At 52.6% G+C, this 23247-nt stretch overlaps 1 protein-coding gene across 12 annotated transcripts in view; it reads left to right on the forward strand.

The window, feature by feature from the left end:
* The window catches only part of pisd (phosphatidylserine decarboxylase), a 209295-nt gene that overhangs the window by 182549 nt on the left and 3499 nt on the right, over nt 1-23247 (forward strand). For 7 of the 12 annotated variants that reach the window (XM_072498811.1, XM_072498845.1, XM_072498800.1 and 4 more), the window contains 5 exons: nt 563-728; nt 6397-6633; nt 18709-18847; nt 19170-19316; nt 22571-22731. In XM_072498811.1, coding sequence (XP_072354912.1) covers nt 563-728; nt 6397-6633; nt 18709-18847; nt 19170-19316; nt 22571-22731 — 850 coding nt within the window. The remainder of the gene's footprint in view (nt 1-562; nt 729-6396; nt 6634-18708; nt 18848-19169; nt 19317-22570; nt 22732-23247) is intronic. The other 5 variants (XM_072498774.1, XM_072498783.1, XM_072498827.1 and 2 more) reach the window with 1 other exon arrangement.

Here is a 23247-nt window from a genome sequence, read left to right on the forward strand (position 1 = left end):
AAATAAATCTTTAAAGAACTGGGTTGGCAAGGAGCAGTTCGAGTAAGTGCAGCAAGATAAATTGAATATACGGAGTTGTAAGAACTGATCAGGTGGCAATGCTACAAGAATATCGGAAGCTTTCAATGAAACCGATTTTAAACTGGGAAATGAGAGCCATTTTCACTGTATTAGTACTGCAGTCCGGCAATTAATCTGTTGTACACATCACTTCCCTACCTCAGGAATTTAGAAGACCCTGTTAAGAATGGGCTTGGATTGGTGGAAGTTTTTCACTCCTTGACGTTTAAATTTCAATTACTACACTTCACCTGGGCGCTGTCATCTTCCATGTTCCGAGTTGGCACAAATGTAGGTTTCTTTTAAAAGTGGTGGGGGTAAAAGAAAATTAAAGATAAACATGAAACAACAAAGTAGCGTGTGTATGAATCTCCCCATTCAGGCCAGCTAACATCAAGCCCTGAGCAGAGTGGATTTTGATGCTGAAGTTATATTTGGGGTTGATGCGTTATGTTTGGGGCTGTTGTATTGGCTGACCAGCTGTATATGTATAATTCCACAGGTTACATTTCCCCCAGCTGGCATTGCGACGCAGGTTAGGCCAGTTGAGCTGTATGTCCAAACCTGCACTCAAGCTCCGTTCCTGGCCTCTGTCTTTTCTCTATTTCTTCCTGCCATTTAGTGTCCTTAAGCCTCTTACGAAAGTAGGATGGCGGCCAACAAGCAGGGTAAGTATGTGGTATTTCTGGGTTTGGGGTTGTGGCACGGGAGTGTGAATACCAGGCTGCGGAGTCTGTCTACTGTTTAACTTGCCATGTATTTGTTCCCTTGCTGTATAATTATGTACCATGATTTATGCTGCTTCAAACGTTGCTTCTGATTGTTCTGTTTATTTTATGTGGCCCAAAGTTGGTAATTAGGTAGCTTTATGTTAAAATAAGCTTGCATAAAGTGAGTGTCTGTGTATGTGGCTATAAGTGCATTCTCCAACTCTTGTCTTTGTCCCTTCCCTCACCACCCCACCATTGGCAGCCATACCACCAGCTGACTTTGCAATTCTCTCAAACCTCTCCACCTTTTTCTCCTCCATTGGGGCATCCCTTTAAACTGATTTCCATCCTAACCTCTCGCAAAATGTCTGATTGTGCGGCCCTTTAGGACTTTTCACCACTTTTAACGATACAATGTATGTAAATTGCTGTTTATGACTGGCATCATTCAGTTTCATTAACTTGGCAGCCTGCTTCCTTGTAAGGATTTGTCACCACGTTGCAGACGAGGAATTTTGTTAATTAGAAATTTGCACCTCAGTGGGATTGAAGCTTTGATTGCTATTCAGTGAGTGCATTATTGGAGTGGCCATTAGCGAGCAGTGAGATCACATCTTCTCCAGTGGGAGGTTCAACATTTCCATCATTCTGCCTTTTCTGCTCCTAAATAGATGTGCATATACGCATTATAAGCCAAAACAAAGCAAGCAAAGCCATTGGTTGGGAGCTGTGGCTAGGTTTAAACTACGATCAGACCATTTTCTCTTTCTAAAGAACTGTGCAGTGCAGTTTGGAGCATTACATTGTGCAGGCATGGCAATACTGACTGTACGCCAATGCCACATTCTTGGCTCGGCTCAGCTCAGGCACACAGTTACTCACTGTCAGCACTAGCAACATAAACTTAACTGGAATGTTAAACAGACTTGGTTCCCATCGAGCTCATCAAGCTCTGTTGCTGGGGTAACATGCCTGACTCAAGTCAAGACCCGCGATGGTTTTATTTATCTTTTGAAAGAGCTGAATTGGAGCATTTTGCGACTTTAAAGTTTATATTGAAAAAAAGTAGATCTATGTTTTTGCGCTATCCTTAATGCTCAGCTGGTGAAACATTGTAAGCAACGAATTTGAAGCATGTAGACCTATTGTTTCATGTACAATGCCCCGGGTGCCAGTGTTATTCCAGCTGTGTGGTCAGAGTTCAGGAACTCCCTGCCTTAAACCGCCCTGCCTGTCTCCAACTTTATAACCCTGCTTCAAATCTGCTGTATTGACCAAGCTTTCGTTAGCCCACCCAGTGTCTCTTCAGTGTCAACCCAAACTAATTATGCTTGTATGAAGTGCCTTAGGGCTTGTTTCCTATGTTAGAATTCTGTATGAATGGAAGGTAAGGTTTGAAAACTTGCCTTCTTAAAAAAAAAATCTCCTTTTAGTTAGACTTGAATAAGCAAACCGTTGTTTGAGCATATTTTCCTCGAGAGATTAGGAACACTACCCCTTGCCAATTTTTAAAAAGGGCCCTTGTTCCATTATTGGAGTCTGTAGTATTGTTGAGGAAACCAGCAGTCAAATTCAGTTGGTTAGTGTGGAGAGGGTGCCGTTGCATACAGGCACTATTACGATCAGGGATTGCTGAGTTGGGAATTTGTTTTATTTTAGAAATTCCTCACTTTCTGCTGTCATTTTTGTCTGGTGTTTGTTCTCCGTTTGAGTATCAGGCTTTGTTTTTTGGCTCTTTCATCTTTGATGAGCAGACACTTTGTCTGTACGTACTCAGGAAAGCTTTGTTATTTTCAGCTCTCCGTGATGCTATTTGCCCTATTAAGGTTTTCTAGAAGTTGATCATCTACAGGTAGATGCCAATTTCAGAAGGGATGATGGCACCATATGTCCATTTGTTTGGCAGCTCCTGGCACTCTGCTCCAGCCATTTTATCCCAGCCTTCAACCATTGCGGGCCATTCCGTTTCAATGTTATCTGATGCTGGCTCAATCGAAGTGACGTGACATGCCCACCTTGTTCACCGCAGGCTCTGCCGCACACCAGCTTCAATCAATCTGGTGTAGAGTGGCTAATTTTGAGGGGTCTCTGTGTTGGAACCTACAACTTCACAGTTAGAATCACCCCTGAACCTGCAGTGGCTGAAGTGTTGGAACTCTTTTTAATGAAGGTAGCACCATGCTCAGTACCCATCCCAAACATCCATCTCTGTCGATTCTGACGCAGTTTACAGCAACCTGATGGTGTTTGAAATTGAGGAAGGATGAGACAGCTCGATGGAAGTTGGACTGTTGCTGTAACCCCATAACCTAACCTGCACATCCCTGGGCACTAAGGGGCAATTTATCATAGCCAATCCACTTAACCGGCACATCTTTGGACTGTGGGAGAAGCCGGAGCACCCGGAGGAAACCCACGCAGACACTGGGACAACGTACAAACTTCACGCAGACAGTGACACAAGGCCAGAATTGAACCCGGGTTCAATGGGGGATGAAATGTTGGAAACTTGGGACAGAGGCCAGGAGAAAGGGTGAGTTGAAGATTGCGGAATTCACCTCTAAGGTTAGAGTTTGAGGCAGAAACCGTCAAGATTGCTTTTATCTGATGGAAAAGATTGGATCTCACAACAGGGTGGGCAAATATGCTACCGGCGATTAGGGGGGGGGGGTTACCGGGCTGGGTGGCCTGTTTTGTCATGATGTACCAGAAGGAGGCAGTTGCAACCATTTGTAAATGGGACTGTTACAAAAGAAGCAATGCCCATCACCAAGCCATGCCCGAGCAGATTTCTTTAGACGGTGTCATTTGGGTTATTGAGCCTTCTTAGCTGATGGTAGATCTTATGCTGACGCAGCAACACATTTGAACTAACCCTGAAGACCTGTAGAGATTGGACACTGGTAGTTCCCAGTTTTAGATCTGACCACCATGGTCACTAGCTGAGAATGGTGGGTTTTACAGAGTGAAGAAACATAGCCCTTGAACAGAAAATGATTGGTATAAGGATGGAGACGAAGTAGTAATTTGCTGTTCATGGGAAGGAGTGATCAATCATTCTTCCTCAATCACAAAGTGTGCACTGTGGAACCCTGGGGCCACCTATAAAGTTCTCATTAATTGGCTTGTATCTCTCAATGCTGATACTAACAGATTTTAGCGTTCTGATTTAGGATTTATCCACCAATGAGGCAACAGTGCTAAAACAGTGGGTCTTGCCTATCAAATGGAAGTACAAAATGTAAACCCACCCAGCACCGAGAGTGAGTTTTGAGAGTTTAATGCCAGGATTCAGTCTGTACATGGAGCCTACAGGCTGAAGCCTGGTACCCCTGGTTTTGGGGCATCAACAAGCAAAGGAACCTTCCTCACTGTACACTCATCCCCAACCTTCCTTTCCTCTCTGAAGTCCTTGAACGTGGTAAATGCGCCTCCCAAATTTATGCTTTGTTCCCTCCGACCTCGTCTATGCCCCTGTCACTGAAACAGACATAAATGATACTCTTTGTGAGTACGACACGCAATCCTTTCTTGACCTGTCTATCCTTTGATGCAACACCTCAACTCCGTTGTGCTGCTGTGTGGGACTAGTTCCAGTCCTTTCTATCCAGTTATAGTCAGAGAATTTCCTGCTTCTCTTCCCACTCCTGTGCTGTTAACTCTGGAGTTTCTCAAGGATCTTTCCCCAGCCCCCTTCCTATTTTTCATCTAGCTGCAGTCCCATGGCGACATCACATGAAAACACACCAGATTCCACATGTATGCTGGCAACACCCAGCTCTCCTTTCAGAATTGTCTTCCTCTCTGTCCCCTCTGATTTGTTACACTGCTTATCTGGCATCCAGTATTGGCTGAGCAGAAATTTCTGCCAGTTAATAACGGGGGGAGGAAAGTCATTGTCTTTAGTCCTCACTGCAACCTGCATTCCCTAGCCCACAAGTTCATCCCCTCAGCCAACAACTGTCTTGGGCTGGATCAGGCTATTTGAAGACTTTTGTGTCTCACTTAACCCCGAGCTGGGATCTGAAGCCATATTCTTTTCTCACCAAGATTATATATTTCTTTGTTGTATCATAACCTACTTCAGCTCATTCCGCTGCTTAAACCCTCCTTCCTGCCTTTGTTACCTGCAAACAAGATTATTCCCAGACTCACCTGGTCACCGTCCCAGATTCTACTCGTTGACAAGCTGAGCTCCTGCACAAGTTGTATCCTAACTTGCACTCAGTTCTGGTGTCCCATCACCATCTCTATGCTTGCTTACCTACCTTGGCCGTGGCCCTGCATCATTGAGGATTCCAAATCTCACTGGTGATTTAAATCTCCTATCTCTGTAACCTCCTCCCAACCCTATAAACCTAAGATCTTTGCACTCCTCCAATTCTACCATCTTGGACAACCCTGATTTTAGGACTTTCTAGGACTTGAATCCTCTTCCTAAACCTCTTAAAACACCCCATACTGCTTTGACCAACTTTTGTTCTACTTTCCCAGTGTCTTTCTGTGGTGTGGTGTCCAATGTTGCTACTGTGCATCACCTGTGGAGCACCTTGGGATGTTTGATCATGTTTAAGGTGCTATTTTTTGCCAATAATTAAAATACAGCAGCTGCAGTTGTTTTCAATTTTAGTTAGACAGACACTAACCATCATCTACCCCTGCCAGGACTAAAGCAAGCAACCTTACGGCATGGGTATACCCAAATTTGGGCTCGACCAAGTCCTTCCCACTGTCTCATAATATTTTGGTTTCCCTATAATTTAAAAAAAAAAATTTAGAGTGCCCAATTCAATTTTTCCAATTAATGGGCAATTTAGCGTGGCCAATCCACCTCGCCTGCACATCTTTGGGTTGTGGGGGTGAAACCCATGCAAACACGAGGAGAATGTGCAAACTCCACACGGCAGTGACCCAGAGCCGGGATTGAACCTGGGACCTCGGCGCCGTGGGACAACAGTGCTAACCACTATGCCACCGTGCTGCCTGGTTTCCCTGTAATTGACATCACCAGACCAATCAAGGGAGTGGGGTTTGAGCAATTCCACTTCGCCAAGGCTATTGCCCAGTTTTCATTTGTTTGCCCCCTTCAAAAGGCGCAGAGCCATCGGTCACTGCTGGGCAGTCGTGGTGTCTGGGGAAGTGAGAATTAAGTAACATTTTTTCTAAGGCAGCTAACTACTCCAGGCAGCTCCCTGGGAGTTTGCTCTTGTTACATCTGAAAATGCATTGGTGTGAAAGAGTGGAGTGCTGCTTCATAAGATTTTGGCAGGTTTTGAACTTTAACGTGTTTCAATTAATTAAAAAAATCATGGTACTGTTGTTGCTAATAATGATTTTGAGCATTTTAAATGATGTGAAAAATAGGGCTGCTAGACTCTGTGACAGTTGAGGAATGTGTGTCCGTTTACAAGTAAATTATTCCTTTAATGATTCATAAAACAGTCCGGCGCAACCTTTCTCTGTCCTCTTACATGTGTGTTTCAAGCCTCATTATGTCCTGTAAAATGTTTAACAGCCGCTATACCATTTTCCCATGTGGTTTTTGCATATCAAAATCAGTTCTGAGCTCAAAGCAGCAGCCTTGCTGATGTCTGGCATTTAAATGTTGTTCTTCTGGCTCTTACAGGTTGGCTTGTATAAAACTATTCCCACTCGATTGCTGTCTCGTGCATGGGGTCGCCTGAATCAGGTGGAGCTGCCCACCTGGATGCGGAAGCCAGTCTATAATCTGTACATATGGACATTCGGAGTTAATATGAAGGAAGCAGCAGTGGAAGATTTACAGCATTACCGAAACCTCAGTGAATTCTTCCGTAGAAAGCTAAAACCACAGGCGCGTCCTGTCAGTAACTCTCATTGTGTGGTAAGAACTTGGTAGCATCTTTTCAGTTTTACAATTCTGAAGATTTTACCAAAAGAAAACCTAAGCCAGGTTACACAAACCTGTTCTAATTCTCCTTTGGTTACGTTTACTTGAATTGCCTGAAGGATAATTCACTTTGGTCCACAAACGAGACTTGTGGCTGCAGAAACCTGGGTTGTTTTTCTGAAGAGAACTTGTCCGCTGAGGCGCAGATGATGCAGTGTGCCTCTGTGCTCTGAGGCAGGGCTTCCTGCTCCTGATTGTCCAGCGCCTCCTGCTGGGAAGAATGAGTGTATGTTGCACGAGGGCAGACTGATCCTCCGCCCTCCCTCCACCCCTGATCCTGCCAGCGTTCTGCTGTCTGAGCTGGCAGGGGCCGCCTGATGCAATAATGTTCTACCTGAGTAAAGGTAAAACCAGTGCTAGTTTTCATTCCAAGCCTGGTTAACAGGTTTTCTATAATTTGAGTGGATGCGAAGGTACGATGCGTGCCGACTCCAGCTTTGGTGCAAATGCAGTTTCACTTTAGTGTATTTTTGTTCTGCCGAATACCACAGAGCCACTACCTTCAAATGGAGCGTTGATGCTGCTAAAAGCAGGTGACAACTATCGTGCATCACATCCGCTCCCAGTGTATAAGGGCGAGAGCAAAATACTGCCGTGGCTGGAAATCTGATATAAACACAGGCAATACTGTGCAGAGAGAAATAGTTAACATTTCAGGTCAGTGACCATCCTAGTGAAAGCTCATTGCCCTGATAGGCTGGGGGGGGCGGGGAGAAATGTATGTAACAGTTAGCACCAAAGATGGGAGAACGTGTTACTACACCAGATTGCCCAGTTTTATTATAACAGGAAACACGTTGATGGGGTCAGGTGCTGTGAGCACGGGAAGCAGCTACAGTCGCGAGCTCTGGTTCTGCTCATCTTGACATCCTTTATTTTAACCAGGTGCATGTTTCATATTTGTCTTTTCCTGGGATATATGTCTTGCGCTATGTCCCTGGGGGATCCTGATTGATATTTTGCGAAGAGGAGCTGAGATAAATCCTAGGCATTCCTCGTTTAACCGCGATGGGCCCAGCCTGCAGTAACGCTGATGAACGGACTTTCGCTCGGCAATGTGCATCCAGATGGTGGCCGCCATTGAGAATGTTGTTCTGGATGAGGATCTCGGCCCTGTGGTGCAGACCTTTGCATGCTCGCTGTGAGAGATTGGTCAAGTCATCCCCCCCCCAGCTGGGGCCTCGGCTGTGGGTTGCTGGAGCGGCAGCATGGTGGAAGTGACGGTGCTTTGTTCATTGGAATCCTTGAGTTCCTGAGGAGTGTTTATTGATCTTGTTTTGCCATCGGCCTTCTCAAACATCATAGGTGGTGACATTATCTTGTAATTCTATAATCCTGGATTTATGATTATGTTATTTATTGCTGTCTTTTATCCTGCAAGGGGGCATGAGGTTGGAGCACAAGGATGAGTGTCGTCTGTTATCCTGTTATGGCAAAAATCAAATTGAGTCGATTGTGTGAAATGTAGTCTGTTTTACTCCTTTTGTCATTGTGTTATGATCCTTAAGTTTATGGGAGGGGAGTGCCTTTTTGATGCCTGTATCTCGCTCATAATGAAGAGTGGAGCCAGGGCGGGGTGGACGGTGGGGGTGGAGTTGGATGTTGAGGTTAGTTAATTCCTCACTACGATTGAGGCTAGCCCCCAGTTAGAGCTGCATCGGGTTTTTATTTAGCTTTTTATTATTTTGGTGTAGTTGAAGAGGCACTGCGCCCTGGCTGTGGTTTGAGGAGGCACTGCGCCCTGGCTGTGGTTTGAGGAGGCACTGCGCCCTGGCTGTGGTTTGAGGAGGCACCGCGCCCTGGCTGTGGTTTGAAGAGGCGCCTGACCTGGCTGTGGTTTGAGGAGGCACTGCGCCCTGGCTGTGGTTTGAGGAGGCACTGCGCCCTGGCTGTGGTTTGAGGAGGCACCGCGCCCTGGCTGTGGTTTGAGGAGGCACTGCGCCCTGGCTGTGGTTTGAGGAGGCACCGCGCCCTGGCTGTGGTTTGAAGAGGCGCCTGACCTGGCTGTGGTTTGAGGAGGCACCGCGCCCTGGCTGTGGTTTGAGGAGGCACCGCGCCCTGGCTGTGGTTTGAAGAGGCGCCTAACCTGGCTGTGGTTTGAGGAGGCACCGCGCCCTGGCTGTGGTTTGAAGAGGCGCCTGACCTGGCTGTGGTTTGAGGAGGCACCGCGCCCTGGCTGTGGTTTGAGGAGGCACCGCGCCCTGGCTGTGGTTTGAGGAGGCACCGCGCCCTGGCTGTGGTTTGAGGAGGCACCGCGCCCTCACTGCGGTTTGAGGAGGCACCACGCCCTGGCTGTGGTTTGAGGAGGCACCACGCCCTGGCTGTGGTTTGAGGAGGTGCCACGTCCCAGGTGTGGCTTGAGGAGGTCCCACGCCACCCAGGGAGTGGTTTGAGGAGACACCGTGCCCTGGCTGTAGTTTGAGGAGGCACCGCGCCCTCACTGCGGTTTGAGGAGGCACCGCGCCATGGCTGTGGTTAGAGGAGGCACCACGCCCTGGCTGTGGTTTGAGGAGGTGCCACATCCCAGGTGTGGTTTGAGGCGGTGCCACATCCCAGGTGTGGTTTGAGGAGGTCCCACGCCACCCAGGGAGTGGTTTGAGGAGGCACCGCGCCCTGGCTGTGGTTTGAGGGGGCACCGCGCCCTGGCTGTGTATTGAGGGGGCACCGCGCCCTGGCTGTGTATTGAGGGGGCACCGCGCCCTGGCTGTGTATTGAGGGGGCTCCGCGCCCTGGCTGTGTATTGAGGGGGCACCGCGCCCTGGCTGTGTATTGAGGTGGCACCGCGCCCTGGCTGTGGTTTGAGGGGGCACCGCGCCCTGGCTGTGGTTTGAGGGGGCACCGCGCCCTGGCTGTGGTTTGAGGGGGCACCGCGCCCTGGCTGTGGTTTGAGGGGGCACCGCGCCCTGGCTGTGGTTTGAGGGGGCACCGCGCCCTGGCTGTGGTTTGAGGGGGCACCGCGCCCTGGCTGTGGTTTGAGGGGGCACCGCGCCCTGGCTGTGGTTTGAGGGGGCACCGCGCCCTGGCTGTGGTTTGAGGGGGCACCGCGCCCTGGCTGTGGTTTGAGGGGGCACCGCGCCCTGGCTGTGGTTTGAGGGGGCACCGCGCCCTGGCTGTGGTTTGAGGGGGCACCGCGCCCTGGCTGTGGTTTGAGGGGGCACCGCGCCCTGGCTGTGGTTTGAGGGGGCACCGCGCCCTGGCTGTGGTTTGAGGGGGCACCGCGCCCTGGCTGTGGTTTGAGGGGGCACCGCGCCCTGGCTGTGGTTTGAGGGGGCACCGCGCCCTGGCTGTGGTTTGAGGGGGCACCGTGCCCTGGCTGTGGTTTGAGGGGGCACCGCGCCCTGGCTGTGGTTTGAGGGGGCACCGCGCCCTGGCTGTGGTTTGAGGGGGCACCGCGCCCTGGCTGTGGTTTGAGGGGGCACCGCGCCCTGGCTGTGGTTTGAGGGGGCACCGCGCCCTGGCTGTGGTTTGAGGGGGCACCGCGCCCTGGCTGTGGTTTGAGGGGGCACCGCGCCCTGGCTGTGGTTTGAGGGGGCACCGCGCCCTGGCTGTGGTTTGAGGGGGCACCGCGCCCTGGCTGTGGTTTGAGGGGGCACCGCGCCCTGGCTGTGGTTTGAGGGGGCACCGCGCCCTGGCTGTGGTTTGAGGGGGCACCGCGCCCTGGCTGTGGTTTGAGGGGGCACCGCGCCCTGGCTGTGGTTTGAGGGGGCACCGCGCCCTGGCTGTGGTTTGAGGGGGCACCGCGCCCTGGCTGTGGTTTGAGGGGGCACCGCGCCCTGGCTGTGGTTTGAGGGGGCACCGCGCCCTGGCTGTGGTTTGAGGGGGCACCGCGCCCTGGCTGTGGTTTGAGGGGGCACCGCGCCCTGGCTGTGGTTTGAGGGGGCACCGCGCCCTGGCTGTGGTTTGAGGGGGCACCGCGCCCTGGCTGTGGTTTGAGGGGGCACCGCGCCCTGGCTGTGGTTTGAGGGGGCACCGCGCCCTGGCTGTGGTTTGAGGGGGCACCGCGCCCTGGCTGTGGTTTGAGGGGGCACCGCGCCCTGGCTGTGGTTTGAGGGGGCACCGCGCCCTGGCTGTGGTTTGAGGGGGCACCGTGCCCTGGCTGTGGTTTGAGGGGGCACCGCGCCCTGGCTGTGGTTTGAGGGGGCACCGCGCCCTGGCTGTGGCTTGAGGGGGCACCGCGCCCTGGCTGTGGCTTGAGGGGGCACCGCGCCCTGGCTGTGGCTTGAGGGGGCACCGCGCCCTGGCTGTGGCTTGAGGGGGCACCGCGCCCTGGCTGTGGCTTGAGGGGGCACCGCGCCCTGGCTGTGGCTTGAGGGGGCACCGCGCCCTGGCTGTGGCTTGAGGGGGCGCCGCGCCCTGGCTGTGGCTTGAGGGGGCGCCGCGCCCTGGCTGTGGTTTTAGGAGGCGCCGCGCCCTGACTGTGGTTTTAGGAGGCGCCGCGCCCTGACTGTGGTTTGAGGAGGCGCCGCGCCGGCTGTGGTTTGAGGAGGCGCCGCGCCGGCTGTGGTTTGAGGAGGCGCCGCGCCGGCTGTGGTTTGAGGAGGCGCCGCGCCGGCTGAGGTTTGAGGAGGCGCCGCGCCGGCTGTGGTTTGAGGAGGCGCCGCGCCGGCTGTGGTTTGAGGAGGCGCCGCGCCGGCTGTGGTTTGAGGAGGCGCCGCGCCGGGTGTGGTTTGAGGAGGCGCCGCGCCCTGGCTGTGCTTTGAGGAGGTGCCGCGCCCTGGCTGTGCTTTGAGGAGGTGCCACGTCCCAGGTGTGGTTTGAGGAGGTCCCACACCACCCAGGGAGTGGTTTGAGGAGGCACCGCACCCTGGATGTGGTTTGAGGAGGTGCCACGCCACCCAGGGAGTGGTTTGAGGAGGTGCCACGTCCCAGGTGTGGTTTGAGGAGGTCCCACGCCACCCAGGGAGTGGTTTGAGGAGGCACCGTGCCCTGGCTGTGGTTTGAGGAGGCACCGCGCCCTCACTGCGGTTTGAGGAGGCACCACGCCATGGCTGTGGTTAGAGGAGGCACCACGCCCTGGCTGTGGTTTGAGGAGGTGCCACATCCCAGGTGTGGTTTGAGGAGGTCCCACGCCACCCAGGGAGTGGTTTGAGGAGGCGCCGCGCCCTGGCTGTGCTTTGAGGAGGTGCCACGCCACCCAGGGAGTGGTTTGAGGAGGTGCCACATCCCAGGTGTGGTTTGAGGAGGTCCCACGCCACCCAGGGAGTGGTTTGAGGAGGCACCGCGCCCTGGCTGTGGTTTGAGGGGGCACCGCGCCCTGGCTGTGTATTGAGGGGGCACCGCGCCCTGGCTGTGTATTGAGTGGGCACCGCGCCCTGGCTGTGTATTGAGGGGGCACCGCGCCCTGGCTGTGTATTGAGGGGGCACCGCGCCCTGGCTGTGGTTTGAGGGGGCACCGCGCCCTGGCTGTGGTTTGAGGAGGTGCCACGTCCCAGGTGTGGTTTGAGGAGGTCCCACGTCACCCAGGGAGTGGTTTGAGGAGGCACCGCGCGCCCTGGCTGTGGTTTGAGGAGCCACCACGCCCTGGCTGTGGTTTGAGGAGGCGCCTGACCTGGCTGTGGTCTGAGGAGGTGCCACGTCCCAGGTGTGGTTTGAGGAGGTCCCACGTCACCCAGGGAGTGGTTTGAGGTGGCACCGCGCGCCCTGGCTGTGGTTTGAGGAGGCACCGCGCCCTGGATGTGGTTTGAGGAGGCACCGCGCCCTGGCTGTGGTTTGAGGGGGCACCACGCCGGCTGTGGTTTGAGGAGGCGCCACGCCGGCTGTGGTTTGAGGAGGCGCCACGCCGGCTGTGGTTTGAGGAGGCGCCGCGCCCTGGCTGTGCTTTGAGGAGGCGCTGCGCCCTGGATGTGGTTTGAGGAGTCACCGCACCCTGGCTGTGGTTTGCGGAGGCGCCTGACCTGGCTGTGGTTTGAGGAGGTGCCACGTCCCAGGTGTGGTTTGAGGAGGTCCCACACCACCCAGGGAGTGGTTTGAGGAGGCACCGCGCCCTGGCTGTGGTTTGAGGAGGCACCGCGCCCTGGCTGTGGTTTGAGGAGGCACCGCGCCCTGGATGTGGTTTGAAGAGGCACCGCGCCCTGGCTATGGTTTGAGGAGGCACCGCGCCCTGGCTGTGGTTTGAGGAGGCACCGCGCCCTGGCTGTGGTTTGAGGAGGCACCGCGCCCTGGATGTGGTTTGAGGAGGCACCGCGCCCTGGCTGTGGTTTGAGGAGGCGCCGCGCCCTGGCTGTGGTTTGAGGAGGCGCCGCGCCCTGCTGTGGTTTGGGGAGGCACCGCGCCCTGGCTGTGGTTTGAGGAGGCGCCTGACCTGGCTGTGGTTTGAGGAGGTGCCACGTCCCAGGTGTGGTTTGAGGAAGTCCAACGCCACCCAGGGAGTGGTTTGAGGAGGCACCGCGCCCTGGCTGTGGTTTGAGGGGGCACCGCACCCTGGCTGTGGTTTGAGGAGTCGCCACGTTCCAGGTGTGGTTTGAGGAGGCACCGCGCCCTGGCTGTGGTTTGAGGAGGCGCCTGACCTGGCTGTGGTTTGAGGAGGTGCCACGTCCCAGGTGTGGTTTGAGGAGGTCCCACGCCACCCAGGGAGTGGTTTGAGGAGGCACCGCGCCCTGGCTGTGGTTTGAAGAGGCACCGTGCCCTGGCTGTGGTTTGAGGAGGCACCGTGCCCTGGCTGTGGTTTGAGGAGGCAGCGCACCCTGGCTGTGGTTTGAGGAGGCACCGCGCCCTGGCTGTGGTTTGAGGAGGCACCGCACCCTGGCTGTGGTTTGAGGAGGCACCGCGCCCTGGCTGTGGTTTGAGGAGGCACCGCGCCCTGGATGTGGTTTGAGGAGGCACCGCGCCCTGGCTGTGGTTTGAGGAGGCGCTACATCCCAGGTGTGGTTTGAGGAGGCACCGCACCCTGGTTGTGGTTTGAGAAGTCGCCTGACCTGGCTGTGGTTTGAGGAGGTGCCACGTCCCAGGTGTGGTTTGAGGAGGTTTCACGCCACCCAGGGAGTGGTTTGAGGAGGCGCCTGACCTGGCTGTGGTTTGAGGAGGCACTGCGCCCTGGCTGTGGTTTGAGAAGTCGCCATGGCCCAGGTGTGGTTTGAGGAGCAGCTGCGCCCTGGCTGTGGTTTGAGGAGACACCGCGCCCTGGCTGTGGTTTGAGGAGGCACCGCGCCCTGGCTGTGGTTTGAGGAGGCACCGCGCCCTGGTTGTGGTTTGAGGAGGCGCCTGACCTGGCTGTGGTTTGAGGAGGTGCCATGTCCCAGGTGTGGTTTGAGGAGGTTTCACGCCACCCAGCGAGTGGTTTGAGGAGGCACCGCACCCTGGATGTGGTTTGAGGAGTCGCCTGACCTGGCTGTGGTTTGAGGAGGTGCCACGTCCCAGGTGTGGTTTGAGGAGGTCCCACGCCACCCAGGGAGTGGTTTGACGAGGCACCACGCCCTGGCTGTGGTTTGACGAGGCACCGCGCCCTGGCTGTGGTTTGAGAAGTCTCCACGGCCCAAGTGTGGTTTGAGGAGGCACCGCGCCCTGGCTGTGGTTTGAGGAGGCACCGCGCCCTGGATGTGGTTTGAGGAGTAGCTGCGCCCTGGCTGTGGTTTGAGGAGGCGCCGTGCCATGGCTGTGGCTTGAGGGGGCACCGCGCCCTGATTGTGGTTTGTGGAGGTGCTGCACCGGCTGTGGTTTGAGGAGGCACCGCGCCCTGGCTGTGGTTTGAGGAGGCGCCGCGCCCTGGCTGTGGTTTGAGGAGGCGCCACGCCACCCAGGGAGTGGTTTGAGGAGGCACCGCGCCCTGGCTTTGGTTTGAGGAGGCACCGCGCCCTGGCTGTGGTTTGAGGAGGCACCGCACCCTGGCTGTGGTTTGAGAAGGCACCGCGCCCTGGCTGTGGTTTGAGGAGGCACCGGGCCCTGGCTGTGGTTTGAGGAGGCGCCTGACCTGGCTGTGGTTTGAGGAGGTAACTCGTCCCAGGTGTGGTTTGAGGAGGTCCCACGCCACCCAGGGAGTGGTTTGAGGAGGCACCGCGCCCTGGATGTGGTTTGAGAAGTCGCCACGTCCCAGGTGTGGTTTGAGGAGGCACCGCGCCCTGGCTGTGGTTTGAGGAGGCACCGCACCCTGGCCGTGGTTTGAGGAGGCACCGCGCCCTGGCTGTGGTTTGAGGAGGCACCGTGCCCTGGCTGTGGTTTGAGGAGGCGCCTGACCTGGCTGTGGTTTGAGGAGGTGCCACGTCCCAGGTGTGGTTTGAGGAGGTCCCACACCACCCAGGGAGTGGTTTGAGGAGGCACCGCGCCCTGGCTGTGGTTTGAGGAGGCACCGCGCCCTGGCTGTGGTTTGAGGAGGCACCGCGCCCTGGCTGTGGTTTGAGGAGGCACCGCACCCTGGCTGTGGTTTGAGGAGTCGCCTGACCTGGCTGTGGTTTGAGGAGGTGCCACGTCCCAGGTGTGGTTTGAGGAGGTCCCACGCCACCCAGGGAGTGGTTTGAGGAGTCACCGCACCCTGGATGTGGTTTGAGGAGGCACCGCGCCCTGGCTGTGGTTTGAGGAGGCACCGCGCCCTGGCTGTGGTTTGAGGAGGCACCGCGCCCTGGCTGTGGTTTGAGGAGGCACCGGGCCCTGGCTGTGGTTTGAGGAGGCGCCTGACCTGGCTGTGGTTTGAGGAGGTGACTCGTCCCAGGTGTGGTTTGAGGAGGTCCCACGCCACCCAGGGAGTGGTTTGAGGAGGCACCGCGCCCTGGATGTGGTTTGAGAAGTCGCCACGTCCCAGGTGTGGTTTGAGGAGGCACCGCGCCCTGGCTGTGGTTTGAGGAGGCACCGCACCCTGGCCGTGGTTTGAGAAGTCGCCACGTCCCAGGTGTGGTTTGAGGAGGCACCGCGCCCTGGCTGGGGTTTGAGGAGGCGCCGCACCCTGGCTGTGGTTTGAGGAGTCGCCTGACCTGGCTGTGGTTTGGGGAGGTGCCACGTCCCAGGTGTGGTATGAGGAGGTCCCACGCCACCCAGGGAGTGGTTTGAGGAGTCACCGCACCCTGGATGTGGTTTGAGGAGGCACCTGACCTGGCTGTGGTTTGAGGAGGTGCCACGTCCCAGGTGTGGTTTGAGGAGGTCCCACGCCACCCAGGGAGTGGTTTGAGGAGTCACCGCACCCTGGATGTGGTTTGAGGAGGCGCCTGACCTGGCTGTGGTTTGAGGAGGTGCCACGTCCCAGGTGTGGTTTGAGGAGGTCCCACGCCACCCAGGGAGTGGTTTGAGGAGGCGCCACGCCGGCTGTGGTTTGAGGAGGCGCCGTGCCATGGCTGTGGTTTGCGGGGGCACCGCGCCCTGACTGTGGTTTGAGGAGGCGCCGCCCTGGCTGTGGTTTGAGGAGACGCCACGCCGGCTGTGGATTGAGGAGGCGCCGCGCCGGCTGTGGATTGAGGAGGCGCCACGCCGGCTGTGGTCTGTGGAGGCGCCACGCTGGCTCTGGTTTGTGGAGGTGCCGCACCGGCTGTGAATTGAGGCGCCGCGCCGGCTGAGGTTTGAGGAGGTGCCACGCCGGCTATGGTTTGAGGGGGCGCCGCGCCGGCTGTGGTTTGAGGAGGTGCCACGCCGGCTGTGGTTTGAGGGGGCGCCGCGCCGGCTGGGGTGCAGCCCTTGGGATGTGATGGAGGCCCTAAAGGTTTTGTCAGTATCTTGTAGCCCCCTGGACCTTGGGATGTGCTTTCTCAAAGGCACTTGTTAGTGACATCCTGAGAGGACTCTTCTGTGCAGAGGTAGCTGGGGCTCAGCCGAGTTTGATGCTTTAGTTGATATCCTTTTGCCCCCTACTTGTGGTCGGGTCAATTCTTATTTGATTGAGCTGTTTTTTTCCCCCTCCATATCAATGACGCTGGGCATGCGCCAGGGGAAATTGACCCACGGTAGGATCTGGACCCTTTGTTATCTTGTGATGATTCCTGACTGTTCCCCATTGTTTTTGCTGGGAGGCGTTGACGGCACTGATCATATACAGCTGCTGGTTCTCTCTATATAATTATGTGGAATGATGTTGGTTCTGTACTGGGTGTGAGGTTGGGGCTTATGTTGCATTGTGCGGTGTATTTTTTTTAAAACAATTTTATTGAGGTATTTTTTGGCATTGTAAACAGTTACAGATTACAGAAATATGCAAACATCAATAGAAAATCAACATTTCAACCCAACCATAATGCACATACCCACTCCTCTCCCACCTACACTCCCCGCCTGTTTATCCCTCCTACTCTACCCTAATCTCTCTCCCCCCTGCTGATGCTCACTCTCCCGCAAAGAAGTCGATGACTGTTTGCCACCTTCGGGCGAACCCCAATACAGATCCCCTCAAGGCGAACTTGATTTTTTTCCATACCCAGAAAACTTGACATGTCCGAAAGCCATAGTCCTTTGGGGGTTTTGAGTCCCTCCATGCCAGCAGTATTCGCCGCCGGGCTATTAGGGAAGCAAAGGCCAGAACATCGGCCTCTTTCTCCCCCTGGACTCCCGGGTCTTCCGAAACCCCGAAAATTGCCACCTCTGGACTCATCACCACCCTTGTTCTCAGCACCCGGGACATGACATCCGCAAATCCCTCCCAGTACCTCCTAAAGCTTAGGACATGCCCAAAACATGTGTACGTGGTTCGATGGTCCTCCCGCGCATCTAGCGCACTTGTCCTCTACCCCAAAGAATTTGCTCATTCGAGCCACCGTCATGTGAGCCCTGTGAACGACCTTAAACTGAATCAGGCCGAGCCTGGTACATGTTGAGTTTACCCTACTCAGAGCTTCCGCCCACAGCCCGTCTTCCATCTCCCCGCCGAGTTCCTCCTCCCATTTGATTTTCAGCTCATCCTTCCGGGACTCTTCCCCCTTCATGAGCACCTTGTAAATATCTGAGACTCTACCCTCTCCTCTTTCTCCTCTAGAGACTATTCTGTGGGAAGGATGGGTCCTGTCTGCGTACAAAGTCCCGCACTTGTAAGCACCTAAAGTCATTTCCTCTTTCCAGCCCAGCTTTCTCCTCCAAATCCCTCAAACTCGCAAAGCTCCCCTCCAGGAACATATAGCCCACCCTCCTCACCCCCGCCCGCCGCCATGCTCGAAACCCATGTTCCCGGGGGCGAATCGATGGTTATCACAAGTTGGAGCCCAGACCAACGCACCCACCTCCCCTGCATGCTTTCTCCACTGGCCCCAAATCCGCAGAGCCGCCCCCACTACCGGGCTGGTGGAGTACCTGGCCGGCGCAAGCGGTAGGGGAGCCGTGACCAGGGCTGCCAAACTGGTGCCCCTGCACTAAGTGGTATATTTTTGTAGCATCCCTTTCAAACTGGGTTCTCGTAAATTTTCTTTGATTTTTTTTTTTATGGGTAGTTATAATGAATCCATGATTGGATCCTGCAGGGTTACAGACGGGTTTGGTATACGATGAGAAGAGGTCGTGGTGTGTGATTGATGTCTCTGGCATTGAGGGAGCTGTGTGCCAGTGCGTGCCCGAACATGGCATGAAAGATTTATCCTAAACTCGTAATTGTGAACAATCGCTATGTGGGAGGGTGTGCACCATTTTGTCATGTTCACATGGCCTTATCCTGTTTCTCCCTTGTTCTCTGGCAGAGCTTTTTGAGGTATCGAGTTGTGTCTAACGATTGTATTGACCCAGTTGTACTGCTGTTCTCTAGTCCCCCTCTGTATTCATGTATGTTGACCCTTTTCTTCGGTGGTGTACCATTCCTGTGGTTTTATTGCATCATTTGTTAAAATGTAAAACCTTAATAAATATAATTTTCAACACGACTGGAATCAGTTAATTGAAATGATAGGAGGCCCTTCATCCTTTTAGGATACCTCTCTGTCCCTGAGTGAATGGTGCATCAAAAAATGAGGATACAGGGCTTCCTGTTACTTGAGGGAATGGGCAGATGAGGGAATCGGTGGGACAGCCCGTCCAACAACTTTGTACTCACTGAATCACGGACACGTTTCTTCATGTTCACTGTGATGGCGCACAAGTAACATATTGATGGTCTTTCTCCTCGTTGCCATTTTCTAGATCAGTCCTTCTGATGGAAAGATCTTACATTTTGGGAGAGTGAAGAATTGTGAGGTGGAGCAAGTAAAGGGTGTGACTTACTCACTGGAGACTTTCCTGGGTCCGCAGACCTGGTCAGAAAACCTTGAGATTAGCAACAGTAAGTTCACTTCCTCAACACCAGATCCGATTGATCTGTTTTTGTGCAGTTTCAGAGAAGCTTCAATTAATGTTCGTGTTGTTTACTAAACATATTCATATTAGTGTGAGCACAACTATGTCCAAGTTCCCCTGAATTTAAATGTCTTCCGAATTGCATTCTGAAAGCATTCATCTCTTAATGTAATTGAGCAAGACTTTGTAAAGCAGTTCCAGTTAGGCTGCACCAGCTGTTTAATATGAAGTTTAATATACTAAGATATTTAGCAGCAGAATCCTATTCTAATGCACAAGTTGCTGTGTGATTTGTTGTAAAACTGCAGGTAAAAGTGAGACAACTTTCCAAGACCATTTGGTGACCAGGGAAGGCAATGACCTCTATCACTGTGTTATTTATTTGGCACCTGGGGATTATCACTGTTTTCATTCGCCAGCTGATTGGCGAGTCGCACACAGGCGTCATTTTCCAGGTAAGAGTTTCACTGTTTGCTTCGGAACTGAATCAAACCCGTTGTTAATTCAGACTGAATCTACTTCAGGTTGTACTGAGCTGCAGGGTGAACTCTGGCCTTTTGGGACCTGGGTTCAAAGTGCACCCAGGCATAGGGATGAAAGTTTTCTCTAGCTACTTGACTATTAAGGGTTCTGACTGGGTTTGGTGGTTTCAAGATTGCCGAGGTTGATGGCACTAACTCATTAATTTGACCGTAATTGACAAGCTCGCTTGGGAATGTTGAATACCGAGGCAAATGTATCAAACTGGCGCGGTAGTGGGTGTTTTTCCAAGGTTGGGGTTCAAGTATATATTGTTGGGACCGAGAAGAGGAAGCATTACTTTGCATCCTGTTGTGCTGTACCTGACGTGGGAGAGTTTGTGGAGCTGGCAAATGAATGGCTGAACTGAAAGATGTTTCATGCCCTGTCACCAACATCTGACCCCTAAGGAAGATTAAAGTTTTAATGTTACCGGTGCATGATATTCCCTGACAGTGAAGAAAGTAAGCATTGTGAGAGAAGCAAAGTGGAATTAACCCTCTGTTCCGACAAACAAATGCTGAGGTGGACAATGAGGGGAGGAGTGCTCCGAGATTCGCATTGTCAAAGTTGGTTTTTTTGTCAGCTCCGACTAGTTTGCCCATAAACATTCTTTGTTGAAATGTGAACGTGTCCCGTACCAGTTGGAAATATCCCTCAATCCATTTCTATTCTTTGGCCCCCTTGCCTCTGTTAGCAACTGATACTGACCTTCAAGAAAAGTCAAAATATGGTGTTGTTTTACCAAGTGAAAGATCTGGTTTTTTGTTCAAAACATTTCTACCCAATACAGCTGAGTTTAATTCCAGCTCTCATGCTAATTCAATAGCACTGGCTGCAATCTATTCTAACCCAAGACGGCTTCCCTTTTCTGCCAGTTTTAGTCATAGTCATACAGCACAAAAGAGGTCCTTCAACCCATCATCTTTGCGCAGCCATCAAGCACATTTTCCATCATTTGGTCCGTAGCCTTGCATGTGTTTCAAGTGCTCGTCCCGCCTGTACCCCCTTTTTGGGCAGCAAGTTTCAGATTCCCACTGCCCTCTGGGTGAAAATGTTTTTCCCAGATCCCCATACTCCAATCTCTGTACACAGCTCCGAAAGGCACTTCCTCCTGGCTGGACTATAATTGTATAACTCCCTCTTGTACCTGGCTCCCTTTGGCCACTTTTTAAGCAAATCCTTGTCCACACTTGTGCACTTCTAGCAGGGGTGCTAGCCAACAGCGAGGAGTGAGAACTGTGTTTACCCATCTTGGGGATCTGAATTAGACTACCATCACCCAGTTCACTAATCAGAGCACTGGGTTTAACTCAAATCCTATCAAATTGCTGGGTCGTTAGAGAAGCACCTCATTCTCACAGTGACTGAACCCAAGTATCCACATCAAACTAGGTTCAGGTGGGAGTTGCAGCCAAATCTAGTTTCCAACAAAAATGGATCCTGGTTTAAAAGATCCAATGGTGGTGCATTGTCATTATGAATTTGTTTTAATGCACAGATCAGATCTTATGGACCATAACCTGTGCAAATCTGCAACATCAAACCCCAAATATTCATAGAGCTGAATATGGCCACATTTGTACATTATGGGGTCACTATACTCCCCTTCTACAACAGGATGGTAGTTGACCTGCGAATAGTCTTGAGTGATTTCATACAAATGCCCGTTATGAGACTCTGCCAGTTCCACTCTAGATTCAACTAAATTACTATGGGAGAAAAACTCAGGGGCAGGACATTTGGCCCCTTGCCTGATTTTATTCCCACCGCCTACCTATGGGAAAAGCCTCCAGCCTCCTGCAGACCATTCTCAGAACCAGTTTCAGTGTTGTGGGTCTGTTACAATGTGCTGGGGGTACATCAGCCCAGTTCAGCATAGCGCTGTGTACAAATGTCAAGCAACCAATATTTGATAAGGTCTCCAGCTGTGTCGTCTCCTGGTACAAAGCCACCTTTTAAAGATGGTTCTTGAGAAGGATGTGAATGAGGTGGATTTAAGAAATGTTTCACTCAACATGTATTTGGTATTTATGCAAACTCTTGGCCGGGAGGAAGCTACCGGATTAGAACCACTTTCTGCACAGATTGACAACACTGCAGAGAGTCCTTTTCATTACGTAATCTCTAAATAGGATTCACAGAGCTGCTGATGATCAGGTCATGAAGTATCAGCTGCCTCACTGGATTCTATATTTAAATCTGTGTCACTGTAAGAGAAGGAGGAGACACACCAGCTCCAAAAATAACGTGTATGATTTTCACATTTCTCTCAATCGCCTTAGCCCAAAACCCAAAAGAAAATCTTAGTGGAGTTTTACGAGGATGAGCAGAATGATGACCGGTTATGAGGGATGCGGTTTTGGAAGAGATGGGTGAAGTAATGATTGTTCTTGGAGTTTCAGGAGAAATTCAATGGATATGTTCTAAATGGAGGGGTCTAAAGAAGAAAATAATTATTCCCACAGATAAGATTACTAGAATCCCTACAGTGCAAAAGGAGGTCATTTAGTCCATCGAGTCTGCACCGACCCTCTGAAAGAGCACCCTACCTATCCGACACATCTTTGGACACTAAGGGCAATTTAGCATGGCCAACCCACCTAACCTGCACACCCTTGGACTGTGGGAGGAAACCGGAGCATCTGGAAGAAGCCCAGACACGGGTGAATGTGCAAACTGCACACAGTTACCCAAGGCTGGAATTGAACATGGGTTCCTGGTGCTGTGAGGCAGCAGTGCTAACCACTGTGCCATTCATTTTTTTCATATAACGAGTTATGAGCTGAAATGCCCCACCTGAGAGGATAGATGAAGGTTCATTGATAACTTTCAAAAGGAAATAAGCTGAATGCTTAAAAAAGAAAAGATTTTCCAAGCTATAGGGGAGTGGGTATAATTGGTTAGCTACTGTACAATGGGCCAAGTCAAATGGCTTCCATTGCTAAGATTATATAATTGGAATGCGGATTGTAATTTACCATTTACTGCTAATTTGAGGGAGACTGCTGTGTTGGATCGCTATGTTCTTGTGTGTGGTTACCAGTTTATTGACATGCTGTAGTGTATGCAAAAACTGCAACATTGATTATGTGTTTAAATGTCAGGCAGCATTAGAAAAGTCCTTTATAAAAGCAGTTTGTCTTATTTTGGGAGGATTGTTCTAACCTGCCCCCTCATCTTTATTCAGGCTCCCTTATGTCGGTTAATCCTGGTGTCGCTCGTTGGATTAAGGAGCTCTTCTGTCACAATGAGCGAGTTGTCCTAGCGGGGGACTGGACTCATGGTTTCTTCTCGCTCACTGCAGTCGGTGCCACAAATGTCGGATCTATTCGTATTTACTTTGACAATGTAAGTACAGTGGATATGTCTCAGAATGGAAAGTGGGCATTCAGTTTTTAATCTAGCTCAGTACATGATTTCTTGCTTGATGTTGCACACCCTATACACCGGCCAGTGTGAGTGTGGTTTGGTAATCGGGGAGCTGTGCTTAATTCCACTACTTGCCAATGTGTGTTTAAGAACTGATCTGATGGCGAGGGGGAATGGATGTGCACAAAGGATATTGTATGTGTGTATGGGAGAGAGGAAGGTCTCAAGCGGGACCCTAAAACCTCTTCACCCATGTACAACTATAAATTAGAAATCTATATACACCAGAAATTCATCTCTGTACTATTCTTGGAACAAAGAGTTTGTAAAAGGCAAAGTATTGAAATCAGAATGTGTGAGTAATAATAATCTTTATTATTTTTATTATGATCACAAGTAGGCTTACATTAACACCAATAAAGTTACTGTGAAAATCCCTGAGTCGCCACACTCCGGTGCCTGTTTGGGTGCACAGGGAGAATTCGAATTGTCCAA

The sequence above is a fragment of the Scyliorhinus torazame genome, chromosome 1 (genome assembly GCF_047496885.1).
Source record: "Scyliorhinus torazame isolate Kashiwa2021f chromosome 1, sScyTor2.1, whole genome shotgun sequence".
NCBI classification, from domain to species: domain Eukaryota; kingdom Metazoa; phylum Chordata; class Chondrichthyes; order Carcharhiniformes; family Scyliorhinidae; genus Scyliorhinus; species Scyliorhinus torazame.